This window comes from Caretta caretta, chromosome 7 (genome assembly GCF_965140235.1).
Source record: "Caretta caretta isolate rCarCar2 chromosome 7, rCarCar1.hap1, whole genome shotgun sequence".
NCBI classification, from domain to species: Eukaryota; Metazoa; Chordata; order Testudines; family Cheloniidae; genus Caretta; species Caretta caretta.
The window spans coordinates 61,871,967-61,892,408 of NC_134212.1; the positions used below are offsets into that span (position 1 = coordinate 61,871,967).

The 20,442-nt window shown below is 40.8% G+C and overlaps 1 protein-coding gene across 4 annotated transcripts in view; it reads left to right on the plus strand.

Moving 5' to 3' along the window:
- The window catches only part of VCL (vinculin), a 107,884-nt gene that overhangs the window by 28,783 nt on the left and 58,659 nt on the right, over positions 1-20,442 (plus strand). For 3 of the 4 annotated variants that reach the window (XM_048858478.2, XM_048858476.2, XM_048858477.2), the window contains exon 2: positions 17,561-17,631. The exons of the other annotated variant lie outside the window; for it this stretch is intronic. In XM_048858478.2, the coding sequence (XP_048714435.1) occupies positions 17,561-17,631 (71 nt within the window). The remainder of the gene's footprint in view (positions 1-17,560; positions 17,632-20,442) is intronic. 4 annotated transcript variants of the gene reach the window in all.

Consider the following 20,442-nt stretch of genomic DNA (forward strand, 5'->3'; position numbering starts at 1 on the left):
TAAACACAGCTTCCTTCTGAGAAGGAACAGTTCTCATGATGTTTCATTCGGGTGACCAGGCCTTGCATTTCTTTGTTGCACTGTTTGCATTTTGCACGCATGCCTGTCTTACCCACGGGTAGAGGAACTTCATTTAAATATTGTCAAACTGGGTCTCTCTCATGGCCTACTACCATTATAGGTTTTCCCTTCTATTGGGAGAATGGTATGGTAGATCTCAAATCAATGAAGGCTACACTCAGAAAGACCTCAAGACTTCTTGAATATGGTGCTCAAACAGTTTCACTTTTGTTTCTACTGCCTGTCCCTCTCTTCTCACATTTATCTCCAGTCTTCTTCTCCTTGTCCAGATCTTTTTGATCCCCAACAATCTTCTATTCATTGAACTTTTTGAAACTTTGCAGTTCTAGAGAGAGGTAAGGGATTGACTCTGTGTACACAAATTTGCAGAGGGACAATTGGGTTGAGAGGTCTTTTATTTCTCACCTCGATATATTATTTATTTATTTAAAACATTTTTGTTGTCAACAAGCATGTTATCTCTGGAGACACAAATCCACAGTTTGAGAACTGCAAAACTAAGAATCTCTGATGGTCTCTTCTAGACTTAGCACTGAGTCCCGTTGAGTAGATAGAAAGATTAACCAATCTGTACAGAAGCCTCTGGAACCCCATAAGATTGGGTCTCTGATCCATGAACTATTGGAACTCATTTACAAAACTTTTCTTAAAAATTACATGAATATATTGTCTCATACCATAGAATTAGAATTTATGATCCCTATTCCATGATGATACATTATAGTTCATTAAAGATATCTTAATTAAAACTATCTCTAGATAGGTGTTTTCCTCAAAAAGCATTTTATCAAAAAAATCGGATTTTAAATTAAAAAAATCATTTTTTAAAAATCATTGATTTTTATCCACCCTGATTCCCAGTTACTTAGTCAAACATTCCTGTAGTGTTACCTCTGCCAGTAGGTAATGCATTTTCCTAGTGGTCTGTGCAGGATTAGTGTGCCTCCTTTGTTAGCAAGTGTCATAAAATCACAGAAGTGTAGGACTGGAAGGGACCTCAATAGGTCATCTAGTCCAGTCCCCTGCACTCAAGGCAGGACTATCTAATAACTAGACCATTTCTGACCGGTGTCTGTCTAACCTGTTATTAACCTGGTACTACATCAGTGACCTTGTACTTCCTCAGCACCTCAAAGAGGTTGGAAGGTGTGGGGGAAACATGTAGTCACTCTACATTCCATCCTTCTCTTTGAGTTGCTGGTAGGTTGGCGTAAAACTACCCATGACATATCCCAGCATTAAACTGTTCCAAAGGAAACTTAATTTTGGTGTTAACCTGATTTTCCAGCCTAATGTTGATGATAATTACTATAGCTTCTACCTAAGAACATAAGAATGGCCATACTGGGTCAGACCAATGGTCCATTTAGCTCATCCTGTCTTCTGACAGTGGCCAATGCCAGGTGCTTCAGAAGGAATAAACAGAACAGGCAATAATGGAGTAATCCATCCTCTGTTGTCCACTCCCAACTTCTGGTAAACAGAGGCTAGGGACACTCAGAGGATTGGGTTGCATCCCTGACCATCTTGGCTAATAGACATTGATGGACCTATCCTCCAGGAACTTATCTAGTTCTTTTTTAACCCTGTTGTAGTTTTGGCCTTCACAGCTTCCCCTGACAATGAGTTCCACAGGTTGGTTGTGCGTTGTGCGAAGTACTTCCTTTTGTTTGTGTAAAACCTGCTGCCTATTAATTTCATTGCATGACCCCTGGTTCTTGTGTTATGTGAAGGAGTAAACAACATTTCCTTATTCATTTTCTCTGCACCATTGATGATTTTATAGACCTTTGTCATAGTCCCAATATTTTTAATCTATCCTCGTATAGAAGTTGTTCCACAGCCCTAATAATTTTTCTTGCCCTTCTCTGTATCTTTTCCAATTCTCATACCTTTTTAGAGAGGGGGTAACCAGAACTGCACGCAGTATTCAAAGTGTGGGCATACCATGGATTTATATAGAGGCATTCTGATATTTTCTGTCTTACTATCTATCCCTTTCCTAATGGTTCCTAACATTTGTTAGCTTTTTTCACTGCCACTGCACATTAAGCAGATGTTTTCTGAGAATATATATAAAAATACACCTATAGAATAAAACTGAAGTCTGTCATAACACTACTTTATTCTGGAGATTATGTCCCAGGTATCTGGATGCTCTCCAGTTACTCCTGACAGTGACACATGAGAAGTTGGCCTTGCCATCTTGGCGGAGTGACTCTTGCTGTTAACTGATATTAAGAGCTGTTGGCTTTGGTTTAAAGCTGCTTCTTGCTCTTTCTCTCACTCTTCCTGAGAACTCTTACTGTGGATCTTACATTCCACAACTGGCAGAGAATGAGTGCTTCCTGTTCTTATATGGTGCTCATCACGGTAGTTCTGAGTACCTAAACTGGTAAAAAGAAAAGGAGTACTTGTGGCACCTTAGAGACTAACCAATTTATTTGAGCATGAGCTTTCGTGAGCTACAGCTCACTTCATCATCTGATGAAGTGAGCTGTAGCTCACGAAAGCTCATGCTCAAATAAATTGGTTAGTCTCTAAGGTGCCACAAGTACTCCTTTTCTTTTTGCGAATACAGACTAACACGGCTGTTCCTCTGAAACCTAAACTGGTAAAGGGTTCATAAACATGATGCATTTTGTACCTGCTTTCTTCAAAACGGAGCATTTCCTCTCCTCAAGACCGGCAGACCCAGCTGGCCTGAGAATCAATAGCCCAAGAATTCCTTTATGAATCCGGGTTTCCTGTATAGTATATTGTAGTGCTTTGGTCATCAGTGTGTCATCTGGTCTTCTGTGGTGCAAGTTGCTTGGAATCTGTTCCTCAATTTCCCATCTGTAAAATGGGATTATAATTTTGATTTGTGTTACTGCAGTTATACCTCCAAAGAAATTTAGAATTCAAAATAAACTAACTGCACTAATTTATTCTCTTCCTACCCTCCCCACACTTCTCAATCCTGTCTTCAGACACAGAACTGCTATTACCTTGATTTTTCAGAAGAAAGGTGCTTGAGATTCACTGGAATTATCACCATGATACTGTTATGAAGTGAGCTGTAGCTCACGAAAGCTTATGCTCAGATAAATTTGTTAGTCTCTAAGGTGCCACAAGTCCTCCTTTTCTTTTTGCGAATACAGACTAACACGGCTGCTACTCTGAAATCTGTTAAAATACTGGCACTCCTGAGAAAGGCAGGGCTGGCTTCACTCTTGCCACTGAAAAGGGATCTCTATGTTTTAAGCAATCTGGCATTTAGAAAGTCAGTGCAAGTATTTGCACATGATGAATGTAAGACCTTAAAATTCAGAACGTGGCAGCTAGCTGCATTTTTATTTGGATATATTAGAGCTCTTTATGCAACTCAAAATTACTGTTAAAAGTTAGCAGTATGTTTCAAGACTGATTGATGTTTATGGCAATGGAGTACAGAAAGCAATTCAGATTTTTGTAATTAAATGCTGAAGTGAATCTTGGGACATTTAAAAAAAAAAGCTGTTTATTGTGGTCAAGTGAGGTTATAGACAACAGAGAAAGTTTAAAAAGAGAAAGTGCTTTAGTGTGGGCTCATCTTAGAATCTGGGTGTGATCATTCTGTTTGTCCTGTCTTTAGTCGTTTCTACAAAATGAAGCATCTTGTGCTATCCCTGTTCATTCAGTTATTTAGTGCCATAAATGTACATGACCTTTACTAAATAAACACAATGGAAAGAGACATCATTAAGTTTGTCTTCAAGATCCAGTTCTTTAATGAAATTTTTGAACTGTCAATGAGTCTTCCCATTTGAGTAGATTAAGTTGACAGTTTCTAGAACCGTTTTTGTAACATTCCCGTACTTGAAGTATCTGCCTGTGAGATGTTCATGATGGATGATGGAATGAACAGGGAGAAACTCTGGAAATTTGGAATTGTTTTTCAAGAGTCAACAGTGACAAATTTATCCAGTGGTACATCGGCATTTGTCAAAGCTTTGTCAAGTGCGTTCTTTATGTCAACACCACGTGTTGTTTCTTTTAACACCACTAAGTCCATCACTTCTTCTTTCACAGTTACATCTGCTGAAACATATATCCGCTGTTACATCTGCTGTTACAGCCGCTGAAACAAATATCACTAGTTGTGTTTTATCTTGTTTATCTGTGGATTTGTTGACAGCTAGGCTGAATGCTAGAGCATTATTTAGATGGCTTTGTATCTTGCTTGCATTGATCTGGAAGGTACACCACTCTGTAGTCTGGTGCAAAATTGGAATTTGCTTTATTAGTCGTTGAAATTTTGTGTTACTTGGATCTAAAATTGCAAGCACTTCTGCAATATTCTTCTTAACAAATTTTCCATCGCTCTATTGACATTTAGCATGAGCAATACTCCAGGACATAACAAAATTAGCTTAGGTTGTATCAGCTTCCTTACTGAATGACTGACCTGTTTAGGCGTAATTTTAATGTGTTTACTTGTGTTTCCTTAATTCTGAATTCAGGAGGGTATTTAGACGAAAAGTTGTTGGGATTTGTTTCATAGTGACGTTTTAAGTTGCTTGCTTTATAATGAGTGAGTGATGCATTGCAGGTGAGGCACAGGGGTTTGACACCTTTAACAGTAAATGAAAAATCTTCCTCCCATTCTGGCTTAAAATTTCTGTTTTCTTCATACTTGCCTTTCTTACAATTTGACGATGTTGTCATTGTCATCCATGAAATAAACGTAGGGTTTACACTTAAGTTGCATTTGAATAGTTTTAGATTTATGAACAGTAAACACAGCCTGTAGTCTGCAGAATGCAGGGAGATGGCGAGCACATGAGGTCTGCACAGCACAATGTCTGAATACAGAACAATGCAATTTCCCGATACAATGCGCATGTGAGAGCTTCTCTTTCTATTGGTCTCACTCTCACGCTGTTGGGTTCACCCAGGCTTAACTTCTCTTAAAGCGTTGCCTGGAGCCCCCTATGCCTTCCCCCATTCTCTGCCTACCAGACTGGAAGTGGGAGCTCGGGGCTTCTGTCCTGCGGGGGTGTGTGTGTACGCGTGCGTGCCGGGGCCTGGGGCTTCAGCCCTGTGGGGGAAGCTAAAGCCCCGATACCCCCGCTCTCCACAGGGCAGAAGCCCATTGCCTCCCCCCGACCCCTTCCATGGTCTGGTAGGTGTAGAAGAAGGGTGTGGAGGACTCCGAGAGTCACACACTAACTATAAAAGAGCCATGCAGCCTGCAAGTTTGGTCAGCCCTGCTATATAAATACATAATTTATAGTTGGTATTTAGAGTACTGGGATCTGTGTCACTTGAGTTTGTCATCTTGCTGAAGGGAGAAAACCAGCCATTAACTTTACTGGTTTAGGAGTCATTTTCACGCATCAGTAAGTGAGCTCTTAGGACTGGGAGCACAAGTTCATACAGGCCACGTCTTCTCCCTTTCAGCGGAGGAAAGCTCTCTTCCCCCATTAGCAGAAGTGTGAACATTTTGTGATGTACTACTACATTTTAGAGTGCTAAAAAGAAGTTCCTATCTTTCCTTCCCTCTCAAACGTCCCTATTAATACTTTACATATATATTTCCATCTCTGCTTCTCCCTGGAAAAAGACCGCTAAACTTTTATTTTTTGTTGGAGTTGGGGTTGTTGACCAACACTAGGCCATCACTAACAGTGATACAAACATACCTACGTATCATTGATGTACAATATAGTCTGCCCCGCTCTTCAGACTAGTATGTTTCTATTAGATATGCAGAGGGGTTTAGCCCTACAATATCACAATTGCCCTATTTTTCATGAACCTCCCTGGTGGTATGCTTCAGTTCACACGTTGTCTTTCTCCAAACGTTTATGTATGTCTATGGAATTCTGTATCACCTACTGGAGCCACTTTGAGATTTAGAGATCTTTCACAGCCATAGGTGTCTTAAAAATGGGTCAGAGAACAGTTTTTTGGTATCTGCTGTGAAAGGTTTTCCTGTGTCTCCTTCATGTGAGGCAGAGTTAACTTATTGCAATTGTGCATTTTACCGACGAGACAATTGCCATTTTTCTTATGCATATATAAACTTTATCTGGAAAATCTAGGAGGAAAGCGTTAATCTTTGTATGGGCCTGATTAGAGTGGAGCTAGCATATTATAATCTTGAAGTAGTTCTATTCTCAGAAGTATTGCAGCAGGAGAGAAGCTTTTCATAATAGTGCTGGAAAAATTCTCCAATTAAAATATTTTGTATTGAACAGTTCACTGTGCCACACCTAATATTTGCTTTTGTGTTTCCTTCATGTTGATTTATGTACCTTGCATTTAATCAGAAACCTTATGGAGTGGACTCATTATCTGCACAGGGTTACTAGGCTTCTGCAGCATCAATAGAAATCAATTTTGCTATCCAAACGATGTCACTCATTCTGGTTTCTGTGTAGTCTTTTTCTGTAATTAAACTGTTTTAGTTGAATTGTAGGTTTTCATTCTAGGATTTCCTTGGCCATGGGCAGTTGGAACTGGTGTTTAAAAATTTCAGTGTAGCAAGTAGACTTGTTGCCTGATGATGGGGACTGATGGCCAAGCTTTAATTTTCTTGATTTATTGCCAGAGGATGTTGGAATGGTGCCTTGAAACTTCTGGAATTCAGTCTCCAATGTAATCGTGAGAAAACCAGCCAAAAAAAGCATATGTAAATGAAAGATAGGGCCTATAGATGGAACTGATTCAGCAAGGTATTTAAGCACATGCCTAACTTACAGTGTGAATAATTCTGTTGACTTTATTGAAACTACTTATGTGCTTAAAGTTAGGTGTGTGCTTAGGTACTTCGCTGAATCGGGCTATACTGAGGTTGGGTCAAGTGTTAATGTTGCAATGATAAAGATTTATTGTGTTAGAGGACCATAAGATACTTGATACGAACTGCAGGTAAGAAAGGAAGAGCTTGGTTTCTTGCTGGTTTACTTACGGGTTTATCTTGCAGCTCCTAAGAAGATGTGGCTACTTTTCACAGAAGAAGTGCTGTATATAGGCTTTATCAAAACATTCATAAAATAGTGCTAGAGTATGCTTTTTAAACATCTGTCAGTGACACCTTTTAATCTCTTCTTTTGAGCTGGTGCAACTGATTTAAGAGTGGAAGTGGAACAATTTAAAGTTCAAGGTGCTAAATGCGACAGGGATGAATTTTGATTGAGAAACATGCACTAGAGCACTGGCTCTCAACCTTTCCAGACTACTGTCCCCCTTTCAGGAGTCTGGTTTGTCTTGCGTACCCCCACGTTTCACCTCACTGAAAAACTACTTGCTTACAAATCAGACATAAAAATACCAAGCGTCACAACACACTGTTACTGAAAATTTGCTTGCTTTTTCATTTTTACCATATATTTATAAAATCAATTGGAATATAAATATTGTATGTATTGTGACAAAGTTCCTGCTCTACCTTGGTGGGTCTTGTGCTTATTGGCGGATTTGCTCGCCTTGGAGCTTCACGGCAGCCCTCAGCTTAGCCGTTTTTCTGAACCCACAGTCCAGGTCAGCTCCTCCTGTGTCTGACCAGGAGTTGGGAGGATTTGGGGGGAACCTGGGCCCGCCCTCTACTCCGGGTTCCAGCCCAGGGCCCTGTGCAATGCAGCTGTCTAGAGTGCTTCCTGGAACAGCTGTGTGACAGCTACAACTCCCTGGGCTACTTCCCCATGGCCTCCTCCCAACACCTTCTTTATCCTCACCACAGGACCTTCCTCCTGGTGTCTGATAACGCTTGTACACCTCAGTCCTCCAACAGTCCACGTTCTCTCTCTCAGCTCCTAGCGCCTCTTGCTCCCAGCTCCTCACACGCACACCACAAACTGAAGTGAGCTCCTTTTTAAAACCCAGGTGCCCTGATTAGCCTGCCTTAATTGATTCTAGCAGCTTCTTGATTGGCTGCAGGTGTTCTAATCAGCCTATCTTAATTGACAGAAGGTTCCTGATTGTTCTGGAACCATGCCCGTTCCCTTACCCAGGGAAAAGGGACCTACTTAGCCTGGGGCTAATATATCTGCCTTCTTTTACTCTCCTATAGCCATCTGGCCCGACCCTGTCACAGTACATTTTAGTGTATAGAGCAGTATGAACAAGTCATTATCTGTATCAAATTTAGTTTGTATTGACTTAACTAGTGCTTTTTATGTAGCCTGTTGTAAAAGTAGGCAAATATCTAGATGAGTTGATGTACTCCCTGGAAGACCTCTGCGTACCCCCAAGGGTATGTGTACCCTTGGCTGAGAACCACTGCACTAGAATAAAGCGGTTAGGCTGTGTTTTTCCTCATTATTCCTAGATTATTTATTAACTAATTTTCAAGATTATTTCAGTTTGGATAAATACATTGTAAAATGGCAAGATGTTTCCATTTGCTTTATTAGGACCTTGATTTAACAAATTAGTTTTAAATATGTGAGTAGTCCCACTGACGTCAATGAACTGGAGTAGCGGGCAGGGAGTAGCCTGTAAAACGGGTGTTCTCCTAAAATAGCCTGTTCACGAGTCCTCCATAGTCTTCATTCATTCTTGCTCGTAAAGCATACTACACCTTCTCTATAGGAAGCTGAGGTCATCATCCCATCAGACTATTTATTGGGATTGAGGAGTGACAAATGAAAACTGCATTAAATCTGACAGCTTTCATGAGCCATCTAAACTCTATGTATCTTTATTCAGAAAATTCAGTTTTTTATTGCTAAACCAGAGCGTGTAAAGTAGAGTTGCCCTAGTTTATTCTTCGGTAATTTTTTAAATTAAATCCTGCTGGGTGGCGGTATATGGGGACCGAGTCCCATAGAGCAACTTCGAACTTGAGCCATATTTAAAAAATGTTGTTGATTGCCTATAGGAGCCAAATGTTTTGTCATGTTTCAGTGGCTACTATTGTGTGTGGTTGCTAAATTTGGTCCTGTATTTACATGCTAAATAAATATATAAAATAAACTGCAAATTAAACATTGAGTTTACAGTCTCAGATCAGAGTGATCTGAATAAAGCATCTGATAATCTCACCCAGTGTAGTAAATATTTTCTGTTACCGGACCTCAAACTTAGCAGTTCTATACAAACAGGAGACTGGCATAAATTTATCATAATTGCTGGCTGATTCCAATAGCATTTGACAGATGCTTATTTTTAGCCTTGCAGCGGAGGCCATTTTTTATTGTTTTAGGGCTGACAGAAATGATATTGACCATCAGCTCCTACCGCCTAAATATTTTGCTCTGGATATTGCAGTTTGACATTAATGTGGGTCCTGATATGTGTGTAACCAGGAAGTTGTTTTCCATTTGCCCTTTAATGCTTCAGTGGGTCATTAGTATTTGTTTTCAAGACAAATTCCTAAGAGATGAGGAAGATGAGAAACTGCAGAAGTTGCAGAGGATTTGATTGAGTTGCACAGATAAGTAGATAATTTCTGACATGAGTTTTAACACACAATTGCTAAAACATCTTCTTTTTCACAGTCTGTGTATTTCTTATTGGCTTGCTTTAAAATCTGGAAATATTTTAAAATCCTGTTGCTGGCTTAATGCATATGCATGTGGTTTTGGGGTAGTGATGATATATTTCTTGGATATAAACTAGACAAGTTCGGTAGATAAGGTCATTTTCTGCACAAGCCATTCCTAGCATTTGTTATGCTAAATTTGTTTATTTACCTCTTTGCTTTTTATCAGTTATCCAGCTGACAAACCCTTGGCCACACTGGTGTTCAGCTACAGCACCTGAATTTATTTGTTATGGTCTTTAATAGTAAGGATGAAAGTCGACTGCCGCCTCTCTCCTCCCCCCCCCCCTTTTTTTTTTTTTTGGTCTTGTTGTTTGACACTGGTGAATAATTTCATGGAAAACAGATCTTGTTTTAAACAAGCTTTTAAGCTGGGGCACAGGGTCCAGGGCTGCTCCACGCAGCTCCTGGAAGCCGTGGCATGGTTCCCCTCCAGCGCGCCAGTGGGAGCAGCAGGGGTGGTGCCTGCGGACGGGGCAGCGTGCAGAGCCATCTGGCTGTGCCTCTGCGTGGGAGCTGGAGAAGGGACATGCCGCTGCTTCCAGGAGCCGCTTGAGGTACGCGCCGCCCGGAGCCTGCACCTCTGAGCCTCTCCCCCTGCCCCATCCCCCTGCCCCATCCCTGATCCCCCTTCCACTCTCTGAACCCCTTGATCCCAGCCCGGAGCCCACAACCACAGCCAGAGCCTGCACCTCTTCCTGCATCCCAAACCCCTCCCCCAGCCCTGATTCCCCTCCTGCCCTCCGAACCTCTCGATCCCAGCCCAGAGCACCCTCCTACACCCCAAACTCCTCATCCCCAGCCCCATCCCAGAGCCCACACCCCAGCCAGAGCCCTCCCCCGCCCCGACTCCGAGTCCCCTCCTGCATTCTGAAGTCCTCATTTCTGGCCCCACCCAGGAGCCCGCACCCCCAACTAGAGCCCTCACCCTCCACACACACTCCAACCCCTATTTTCTGAGCATTCATGGCCTGCCATACAATTTCTATTCCCAGGTGTGGTGGGCCGAAAAGTTTGCCCATTCCTGCACCCTGGGCTAGTGAAGGAGAAATAGAGCTCAGGAACAGGTTTGCGGAGTTGAAAAATGAAGAAGGGGCACAGCAGGTGGTCACTGAAGGTGGGAGGGCAAGGAAGAAGAGAAGAGCAGCTAATTCTATAGGAAGAGGGGAAGAGTCAGTGGAGATAACAACACCAAATATTAGCCCCAGGAGGATACAGGATGGGTTGCAGAGAATTGCAAGGGAGAATAGGAATCGAGAGGACTTGCAGCCAGAGGGAACAGGGGATAGACTGGAGAATCGCACCATCACCAGGAAAAGGCAGGTCTACATGATTGGGGACTCCTTACAGAGAAGACTAGACAGGCCTGTAACCAGAGCTGATCCAGAGAGTAGAAGGGTGTGTTGTTTGCCAGGTGCTAAGATATGGGATGTGGACCTGAGGTTGAAAAGGATCCTAATGGGAGCGAGAAAGAATCCACTGATTGTCCTTCATGTGGGAACAAATGATAGGGCTAGATTCTGTCTGGAACGTATCAAGGGAGACTATGCCAGCCTGGGGAAGATGCTTAAGGAAATCGAGGCTCAGTGGGATTCTGCCTATTCCTAGAGAAGGGCAACAAAGGTGTGACAAGATTATGATGATCAACAGATGGCTTAGGCAGTGGTGCTATAAGGAGGGCTTTGGGATGTATGGCCACTGGGAGGCATTCGTGGACAGAGGACTGTTCTCTCGGATGGTCTTCACCTGAGTAGGGAGAGAAATAGACTTCTAAGATGGAGGCTGGCACAACTGATTAAGAGAGCTTTAAACTAGGAATTTGAGGGAGATGGTCGGGAGATGTCCAGGTAATCTCCACACCAGATTTTAACATTGAGAGAGAAGAAAACGAAGTAAGAAAGGATACAGCCGTGGGTAGGAGAATGGACATAAGGAGGAAGGGTAGTGTAGATACCAGTCTAATAGGTGATTCTGGCAGTGGAATGTCTGTGCCTAATCGGGTAAAGAATGTGGGCGAAGCCAAACAGCAAAAATTAAGATGTTTGTACACCAATGAGAGGAGTCTAGGTAACAAAATAGAGTAACTAGAGCTACTGGTGCAGGAAGTGAAACCAGATATTCTAGGGATAACAGAAACATGGTGGAATAGTAGTCGTGACTGGAGTACAGGTATTGAAGGGTATGTGCTATTCAGGAAAGTCAGGAATAAAGGCAAAGGTGGTGGAGTAGCATTGTATATCAATGATGAGGTAGACTGTAAAGAAATAAGAAGTGATGGAATGGATAAGAGAGTCTGTGTGGGCAAAAATTACATTGGGGAAGAAAGCTACTGGAGCCTTCCCTGAGATAGTGCTTGGGGTATGATCTAGACCACCGGGATCTGATTTGGATATGGATAGAGCCCTCTTCAATGTTTTTAATGAAGTAAATACTAATGGGAATTGTGTGATCATGGGAGACTTTAACTTCCCAGATATTGACTGGAAACAAGTGCTAGTAAAATTAGGGCTCAGATTTTCCTGGATGCGATAGCTGATGGATTCCTTCACCAAGTAGTTGCTGAACCAACAAGAGGGGATGTCATTTTAGATTTGGTTTTGGTGAATAGTGAAGACCTCATAGAAGAAATGGTTGTAGGGGACAGTCTTGGTTCAAGTGATCATGAGCTAATTCAGTTCAAACTGAACGGAAGGATTAACAAAAATAAATCTGCAACTAGGGTTTTTGATTTCAAAAGGGCTGATTTTCAAAACTTAAGGAAATTAGTTAGGGAGGTGGATTGGACTGAAGAACTTGTGGATCTAAAGGCGGAGGAGGCCTGGAATTACTTCAAGTCAAAGTTGCAGAAACTATCAGAAGCCTGCATCCCAAGAAAGGGGAAAAAATTCATAGGCAGGAGTTGTAGACCAAGCTGGATGAGCAAGCATCTCAGAGAGGTGATTAAGAAAAAGCAGAAAGCCTACAAGGAGTGGAAGATGGGAGTGATCAGCAAGGAAAGCTACCTTATTGAGGTCAGAACATGTAGGGATAAAGTGAGAAAGGGCAAAAGCCATGTAGAGTTGAACCTTGCAAAGGGAATTAAAACCAACAGTAAAAGGTTCTATAGCCATACAAATCAGAAGAAAACAAAGAAAGTGGGACCACTAAACACTGAGGATGGAGTGGAGGTTAAGGATAATCTAGTCATGGCCCAATATCTAAACAAATACTTTCTCTCAGTCTTTAATGAGGCTAATGAGGAGCTTAGGGATAATGGCAGGATGACAAATAGGAATGAGGATATGGAGGTAGATATTACCACATCCGAGGTAGAAGCCAAACTCGAACATCTTAATGGGACTAAATCGGGGAGCCCAGATAACCTTCTTCCGAGAATATTAAAGCAACTGGCACATGAAATTGCAAGCCCATTAGGAAGTATTTTTAATGAATCTGTAAACTCAGGGGTTGTACCGTATGACTGGAGAATTGCTAACGTTGTTCTTATTTTTAAGAAAGGAAAAAGAGTGATCGTGGTAACTACAGCCCTGTTAGTTTGACATCTGTAGTATGCAAGGTCTTGGAAAAAATTTTGAAGGAGAAAGTAGTTAAGGACATCTATGATTGAGGTCAATGGTAATTGGGACAAAATACAACATGGTTTTACAGAAGGTAGATCATGCCAAACCAACCTGATCTCCTTCTTTGAGAAGGTAACAGATCTTTTAGACAAAGGAAATGCAGGGGATCTAATTTACCTCGATTTCAGTAAGGCATTTGATATGGTTCCACATGGGGAATTATTAGTTAAATTGGAAAAGATGGGGATCAAAATGAAAACTGAAAGGTGGATAAGGAGCTGGTTAAAGGGGAGACTACAATGGGTCATACTGAAAAGTGAACTGTCAGGCTGGAAGGAGGTTACTAGTGGAGTTCCTCAGGGACCGGTTTTGGGCTCAATCTTAATTTAATCTTTTTATTACTGACCTCGGCACAAAAAGTGGGAGTGTGCTAATAAAGTTTGCAGATGACATAAAGCTGGGAGGTATTGCCAATATAGAGAAGGATCGGGATATCATACAGGAAGATCTGGATGACCTTGTAAACTGGAGTAACAGTAATAGGATGAAATTTAATAGTGAAAAGTGCAAGGTCATGCATTTAGGGATTAATAACAAGAATTTTTGTTATAAGTTGGGGACACATCACTGGAAGTAATGGAGGAGGAGAAAGAGCTCAGAGTATTGGTTGACAGGATGACTATGAGTCACCAATGTGATATGGCCATGAAAAAAGCTAATGCGGTCTGCGGATGCATCAGGCGAGGTATTTCCAGTAGAGATAAGGACATGTTAGTACCATTTTACAAGGCACTGGTGAGACCTCACCTGGAATATTGTGTGCAGTTCTGGTCTCCAGTGTTTAAGAAGGATGAATTCAAACTGGTACAGAGAAGGGCTACTAGGATGATCCGAGGAATGGAAAACTGGTTTTATGAAAGGAGACTCAAAGAGCTGGGCTCGTTTAGTTTAACAAAAGAAGGCTGAGGGGAGATATGATTGCTCTCTATAAATATATCAGAGGGATAAATACTAGGGAGGAAGAGGAATTATTTAAGCTCAGAACCAATGTGGACACAAGAAGAAATGGATATAAACTGGCCATCAGGAAGTTTAGACTTGAAATTAAACAAAGATTTCTAACCATCAGAGGAGTGAAGTTCTGGAACAGCCTTCCAAGGGGAGCAGTGGGGGCAAAAGACATATCTGGCTTCAAGATTAAGCTTGATAAATTTATGGAGGGGATGGTATGATGGGATAGCCTAATTTTGGGAATTAATTGATCTTTGACTATTAGGGGTAAATATGCCCAATGGCCTATAATGGGTTGTTAGATGGGGTGGGATCTGAGTTACTACAGAGAATTCTTTTGTGGGCGTCTGGCTGGTGAGTCTTGTCCACATGCTCAGGGTTTAGCTGATCGCCATATTTGGGGTCACGAAGGAATTTTCCTCCAGTGCATATTGGCAGAGACCCTGGGAGTTTTTCGCCTTCCTCTGTAGCGTGGGGCACTGGTCACTTGCTGGAGGATTCTCTGCACCTTGAAGTCTTTAAACCATGATTTGAAGACTTCAATAGCTCAGACATAGGTTAGGGGTTTATTACAGGAGTGGGTGGGTGAGATTCTCTGGCCTGCGTTGTGCAGGAGGTCAGACTAGACGATCATGGTGGTTCCTTCTGACCGTAAAGTCTATGAGTCTATTATGCAGTAGAGCTGTTTGGGAATTTTTCAGAAACATTTTTTGTCAGGTTTCAGAGTGGTAGCCATATTAGTCTGTATTAGCAAAAGCAGCGAGGAGTCCTTGTGGCACCTTAGAGAATAAATAAATTTGTTCGTCTCTAAGGTGCCAGAAGGACTCCTCGTTATTTTTTGTCAGGAAAATGCTGATTCATCAAAACAGTTTGTAGGAATGGGCTGATTTCAACAAATTTCTTGACTTGAATGTTTTTTTAAATTTTCTAATAAAAAATTCTTTTTTCATTCAAAATGACAGTAAAATCATTTTAAAAAAAGCCAAAATCAAACTGAAATGTTTTGAAATTATCTGTATTTCTGTTGACCCAAACAGACTTTTTTTTTCAAGTTTTTGGTTTGAAAAAATTTTGAGATTTCTACTTTTCTCATCCCAGCTAGTGTTTGGAAAAAATTTCAAAATCTCAAATTTTCATGGGATGGGTAAACAGATGACTTCCCAGCTCTATTATACCAACTTTAAATGCAAAAGACACAGATGTTTATAATTTATTTTGACTTGTTATAGTCTGCATATATGCAAAAAAGAAATTGAGAACTACCTCCACATGAAGTATGGATATTCTTTTCTCAAATATTCACACAGCTCTGATGGTCTTCAGTGGGAGTTTCTGTTATGTATCCAAGGGCGGAAATGACTCCTGTACCTTGCAAGTGTAGCACTCCTAAGTTACAATATGTATGTTAGTGGTAAACGTGGACTGTTTTTTCGTGTAAGAACTAGAAAATGTCAGGGCTATATTTTCCTGTGTCTTGTCCCTGTAATGTTTAGAACTGTACTGAAAAGGTCAAATGGGGACAGTGCTGGTGAGCAGAGTGTAGCTTGTACTCCTGAAAGACAGTCAAGTGTTGAGGTTTCAGAATAGCAGCCGTGTGCAAGCTGTGTGTGTGTCTTATGGATTCTGACAAAAGTTTTAATAATATGCACCAGCTTTAACATCTCTTTGGTCTGGGAGTATAACTCAGGCAAACCTCTTTGGTTTAATGATTGTATGTTAAAATATATTTGTGGGTACAGTAAAAATTAGGATACAATGTTGTCTTGTCTGTAGCTCAGGCAGTCCTGGAAGCACTTAATACAAACTAGTGTCTGGGGTAAAGACCTTCTGCTTCCCTGGGCCTTGCTGAATGGTTTATTCAGCTGGAAAATACAGTGAACAATGCAACTGGAAATACTCTGTCAAGTTTATGATCTCATAGACCACAGAGAACCAGCTGCTGATTTAAAAGATTTGTGTAACACAAGAGCTATTGTGTATGAAAACAGTGAATGTTGTTACCCTGATCTTAGTTTAGTCCCATAATTGTTAACTGTAAGGGGAAACTTGTGCACCATTATTTTTGCCTGAGGATAATCTATAGTGTGTGTGCGTGTGTTTACTTCCTAATAGGCTAGTCAGGTCGAAGGGTAGAAGAGGTATTTGTTTTGTTTGTTTTTTACCTTGGAGTCTTCTTTCTGATTCACATTTAATTGGCAAGCCTGCAAAGGTTATTGGGGATATAAAGTTCCTTCTCTTTTCTTGCATAATTGTGCAAGAAATTATGATTTTTTTTCTTACAATTTTTGTAGGGGGAAAAACCAAACTAGCTGCTTCTCTGTTTCTGCATTGAGATTTAGTAGAGGTGTCACACAGGACATAAAATGCCTTTATTCATAATACATGATAATGTGACTAGCACCAAGGTCATGTTGATGTACTTACACTAATGATGCAATGTCCAGTTTTATTTGGCTATTAATATGTACTTTTAAAAAGTGCTCTCATTTAGCATATACGCATGCTCACATAAGTGGAACCCCACAAACCCATAAATAAGATTGCTATAAGACTAAATGTGCAACTCATGTTGTTTGCTTTATAAAAATGATTAGCTATTTTTATGGCTCAGTGCTGCAGCTGGTGTTCTTGAAATGCATATTACCTGTAAAAAAAGAATTGTCTTTCAGCAGTAGCGAGAATTGTTTCCTCGAAACTTGACTGCAGCAATTTTGGAAAGCAATGTTTGTATTGGTATTATTAATTTGACCAGATCTGTACAGGGAGCATTACCATACTGCACTCCACAAAACTTGCACAGTGATTAACAAGCTGTTTATTGTCCATGAATTTAATGCTTTCCAAAAAGAGTAAACTTTTTAAAAATTCTACTATTTAGCACCTATATAATGCTTTACATATTCAAAACTCTATACCAAGGATCCGCAATGTTTGGCACGCAGCCCACAAGGGTAAGCCTCCTGGCAGGCCGGGCCAGTTTGTTTACCTGCAGTGTCTGCAGGTTTGGCTGATTGCGGCTCCCACTGGCTGCAGTTCGCCACTCCAGGCCGATGGGGGCTGCGGGAAGCGGTGCAGGCCAAGGGATGTGCTGGCCCCTGCTTTCCGCAGCCCCCACTGGCCTGGAGTGGCGAACCGCGGCCAGTGGGAGCCATGATCAGCCGAACCTGCGGATGCAGCTGGTAAACAAACTGGCCTGGCCCGCTCCGCCAAGGGGGCTTACCCTGGTGGGCTGCATGCCAAAGGTTGCCGATCCCTGCTCTATATAAACATTACCAAAACTAATAAAAGGGCTTGTCAGTTACTAGTTCCTTTTGTTGGTATATGATCTGATTGATGTAAGCATTAAACTGAATCCAAAGCTGAGGGGTTAAATATGACTCTTGGATTTTTCATACAGGTTGGAAAAGAAACAGTGCAGACAACCGAAGACCAGATTTTGAAAAGGGACATGCCACCAGCCTTTATCAAGTAAGTTTATCAACACATTCAAAATGTCTGTCATAGGTACAGGAACCTACATCTAGAAGTAAATGTTTCTTTACAGTGAGGGGGAGGGGGACTTTATTTTTAATGGCCTTTATTTTAATATACCTTTTACTTCCCTGGTCTCATTTACTTGCTCAGGCAATGTCTACACTACCGTGGTAAGTCGGCCTATGCTACGCAACTCTAGCTACGTGAATAACTCTCCCATCGACTTACCTTACTCTTCTTGTCCGGGGTAGAGTACAGGGGTCGACTGGAGAGCGATCTGCTGTTGATTTTGCAGCCCTTCACTAGACCCGCTAAATCGACTGCCGGTGGAACCATCTCAGAGCGTCAGTCCCGGCTGTAGTGTAGGCCTGTCCTTAGGCAGAAACATTGTAGGCTTTTGCTAACAGGAGTAGCCAGATGCCAAATCTCTGCCAGAGATAGCTACTTTGCTAGCCTTTGCTTATATGGGTAGCTTCCCCCCTTCTTCCCTCCCCCCCATGGTACGTTTCTTTCCCTCTGGAGGGACACTGATGGAGGGCGCACAGTATTTCTCCGTGCATTGGTATTAAGCTGTGCTAAAGAGCTTTTTCTGACATTTAGTGCTGTTCTCCCCATAAGTGTTTTCCATTCTTTTGGCTGGAGGAGGAGTATGTCAGTGACTGCATAACCAGTTGCTGCATAACAGGACTTGGAAATATTTTTAAGACACCTAAAAACTAACTGACTAAAAACTAACTCACTTCTAATTAAGTTCATGGCTCAGAACTGAAGATAAATGATTTTCTCCTCTGTGGCCTTGAGTCTTAAAAATGAAACATCACTTTTTAGTGGTCATTAAACTGCCACACCTGTCATTGTCAAATGACAAACTCTCATTGAAAAGACTTCCCTTACCCAGCCACCCCATTGAATTCAATGTTTTCTTTATTAGCAATTTCTGCTGGCACATGCTAAGTCACTGAATATGCTAATGTTTTCTTGAGAGAGAGAGAGAGACAAGATGCTCAAGAACTAGAAGCGGAAACTACTGAACCAAATACTAAAATAATAAACAAATGAGTACTGTGAGTGTGTGTGTATGGGAGGAGGGGAACAGAATGGTTCTCAAAGAGAAACATTTTTGAATAATTTTCTAAGATTTTGTGAAGATTTACATACATGGCAGGGCTATGTTTATTGTTTTGGAGGCTTACATTTTTTGTATTGCTGCTCCTTTAAAGTTATGCAAAATGGTTTATTTTGTTGCCCTTTGCTGTCCAAGATGTATATATAGATAATAAAGTGAAGCCATGGTTTAGTTGATACCCTTTGTTTAGGAGCGTGATAGAAGAAGCAGGTGGAAGAAGTTAATAACTTTCCTGGAATTTAGTGAGCCACCACTGCTTTGTGGAAACGTTTTAAGTATCCGTCATTAAGTCAGTATATGTTAGAGTGAAGCGGAATTGTGTTGGAAGTTTTGTGAAGGATATCTAAGCAGTAGATATTGGGTAAACCCTGAACAAATTCATTTTTAAAAATAAATATTTTGCCAAGTATCAAAACAGTTAGCAAAACAGTGTACTTGTATAAGACTGGGCTTTTATATTTTATCTCTGAAATGTTTGTTCATGTAGATGATTATTCCAGCTGGGAACAGAAGTAAAAAATGGACTCAAAACAGGTATCAGACTTACTCGAGTCTTTTAAAATGGACATAAAAAAAATCTGTATATTTGGGAAACGGGCCTAAGCGGTCAGTGTTCTGAATAAAGCTGCATAATTAGTAGACCTCTGCCCACATGGGTAAACTTGGCTTACACCGAGAGGTGGTTGTGGAGAGATTACTTATGTATTTTGTCAGTACAATATTTGGTTGGTGCTAAAATATAAATTTTTATAGAGTAATGGTTACAGTACAACTTTCTGGTCAAATCCTTTCTTTAGTGTATTTTAATGATTTTGATATGTCCTCTGCATTTTGCTGTTTCAGCATTTTTGAGGGGCTGCCAAGCTGGGGGAGGAAATGGAAGTAGTATCAATACATAGGTAAAATAGAAGATGGTCACTTTTTTCTAATTGGGAGCACAAAATAAAGCAGTACAGGTGAATAATTTTGTTCCCTTGTCTTAAAATTTGCTTGCAAAGTAGGTGAAAAAGTTCTAGATTTTCTTCTTTTAGATGGTCTACTACAGAGAAACAATAACACAACTTTATATTGTAGAATATGTTTTGTCTGTAGCTTTCTTCAAAAATTTTAGTGTTGTCAGTTAACTTTGATCATTTTGGAAACATGGTTTTAGTGATCTACATAGCTCATTTTGAAAACAAATTTGCTGATGTCAAAGTAATACTGAATAGGTATTTGTGACTGAAGCCAATGTATTTCATCACTATGGTTGCAAAAACAAGTGCAGTCCACAGAAATGAGGTTTGTTAGAATAAAAGTTAAGAGAAATGAAACTATTTATTGCCCGTGTCTTAAATATCTGAAGTGTTTAAGGAAAAATGAGCAAAATGGATTGTGATTTTACAATAATAAAAACATATAATCTTTATAATGTGGTATACCTACTGTAACTTAACTTGTGCTGCCTCAACTGTGTTGTATTCCCTTATCTTTTGCTTGTAAGAAAATAACATGTACTGCCCACAAAAGTTAGTAATTAACGATGCTGAAGTCTAGAATACAGAGTTTACTTTTGCTGGTTTAAATGTGCACCATTACATCACATTTCTTTAAGAGACAGTCTGGGTCTCTCAGGTTCTTTTGAGCATTTGATAATTTGATTAGATCATAACAGTGGCTAAAAGTATATTCACAGCTTT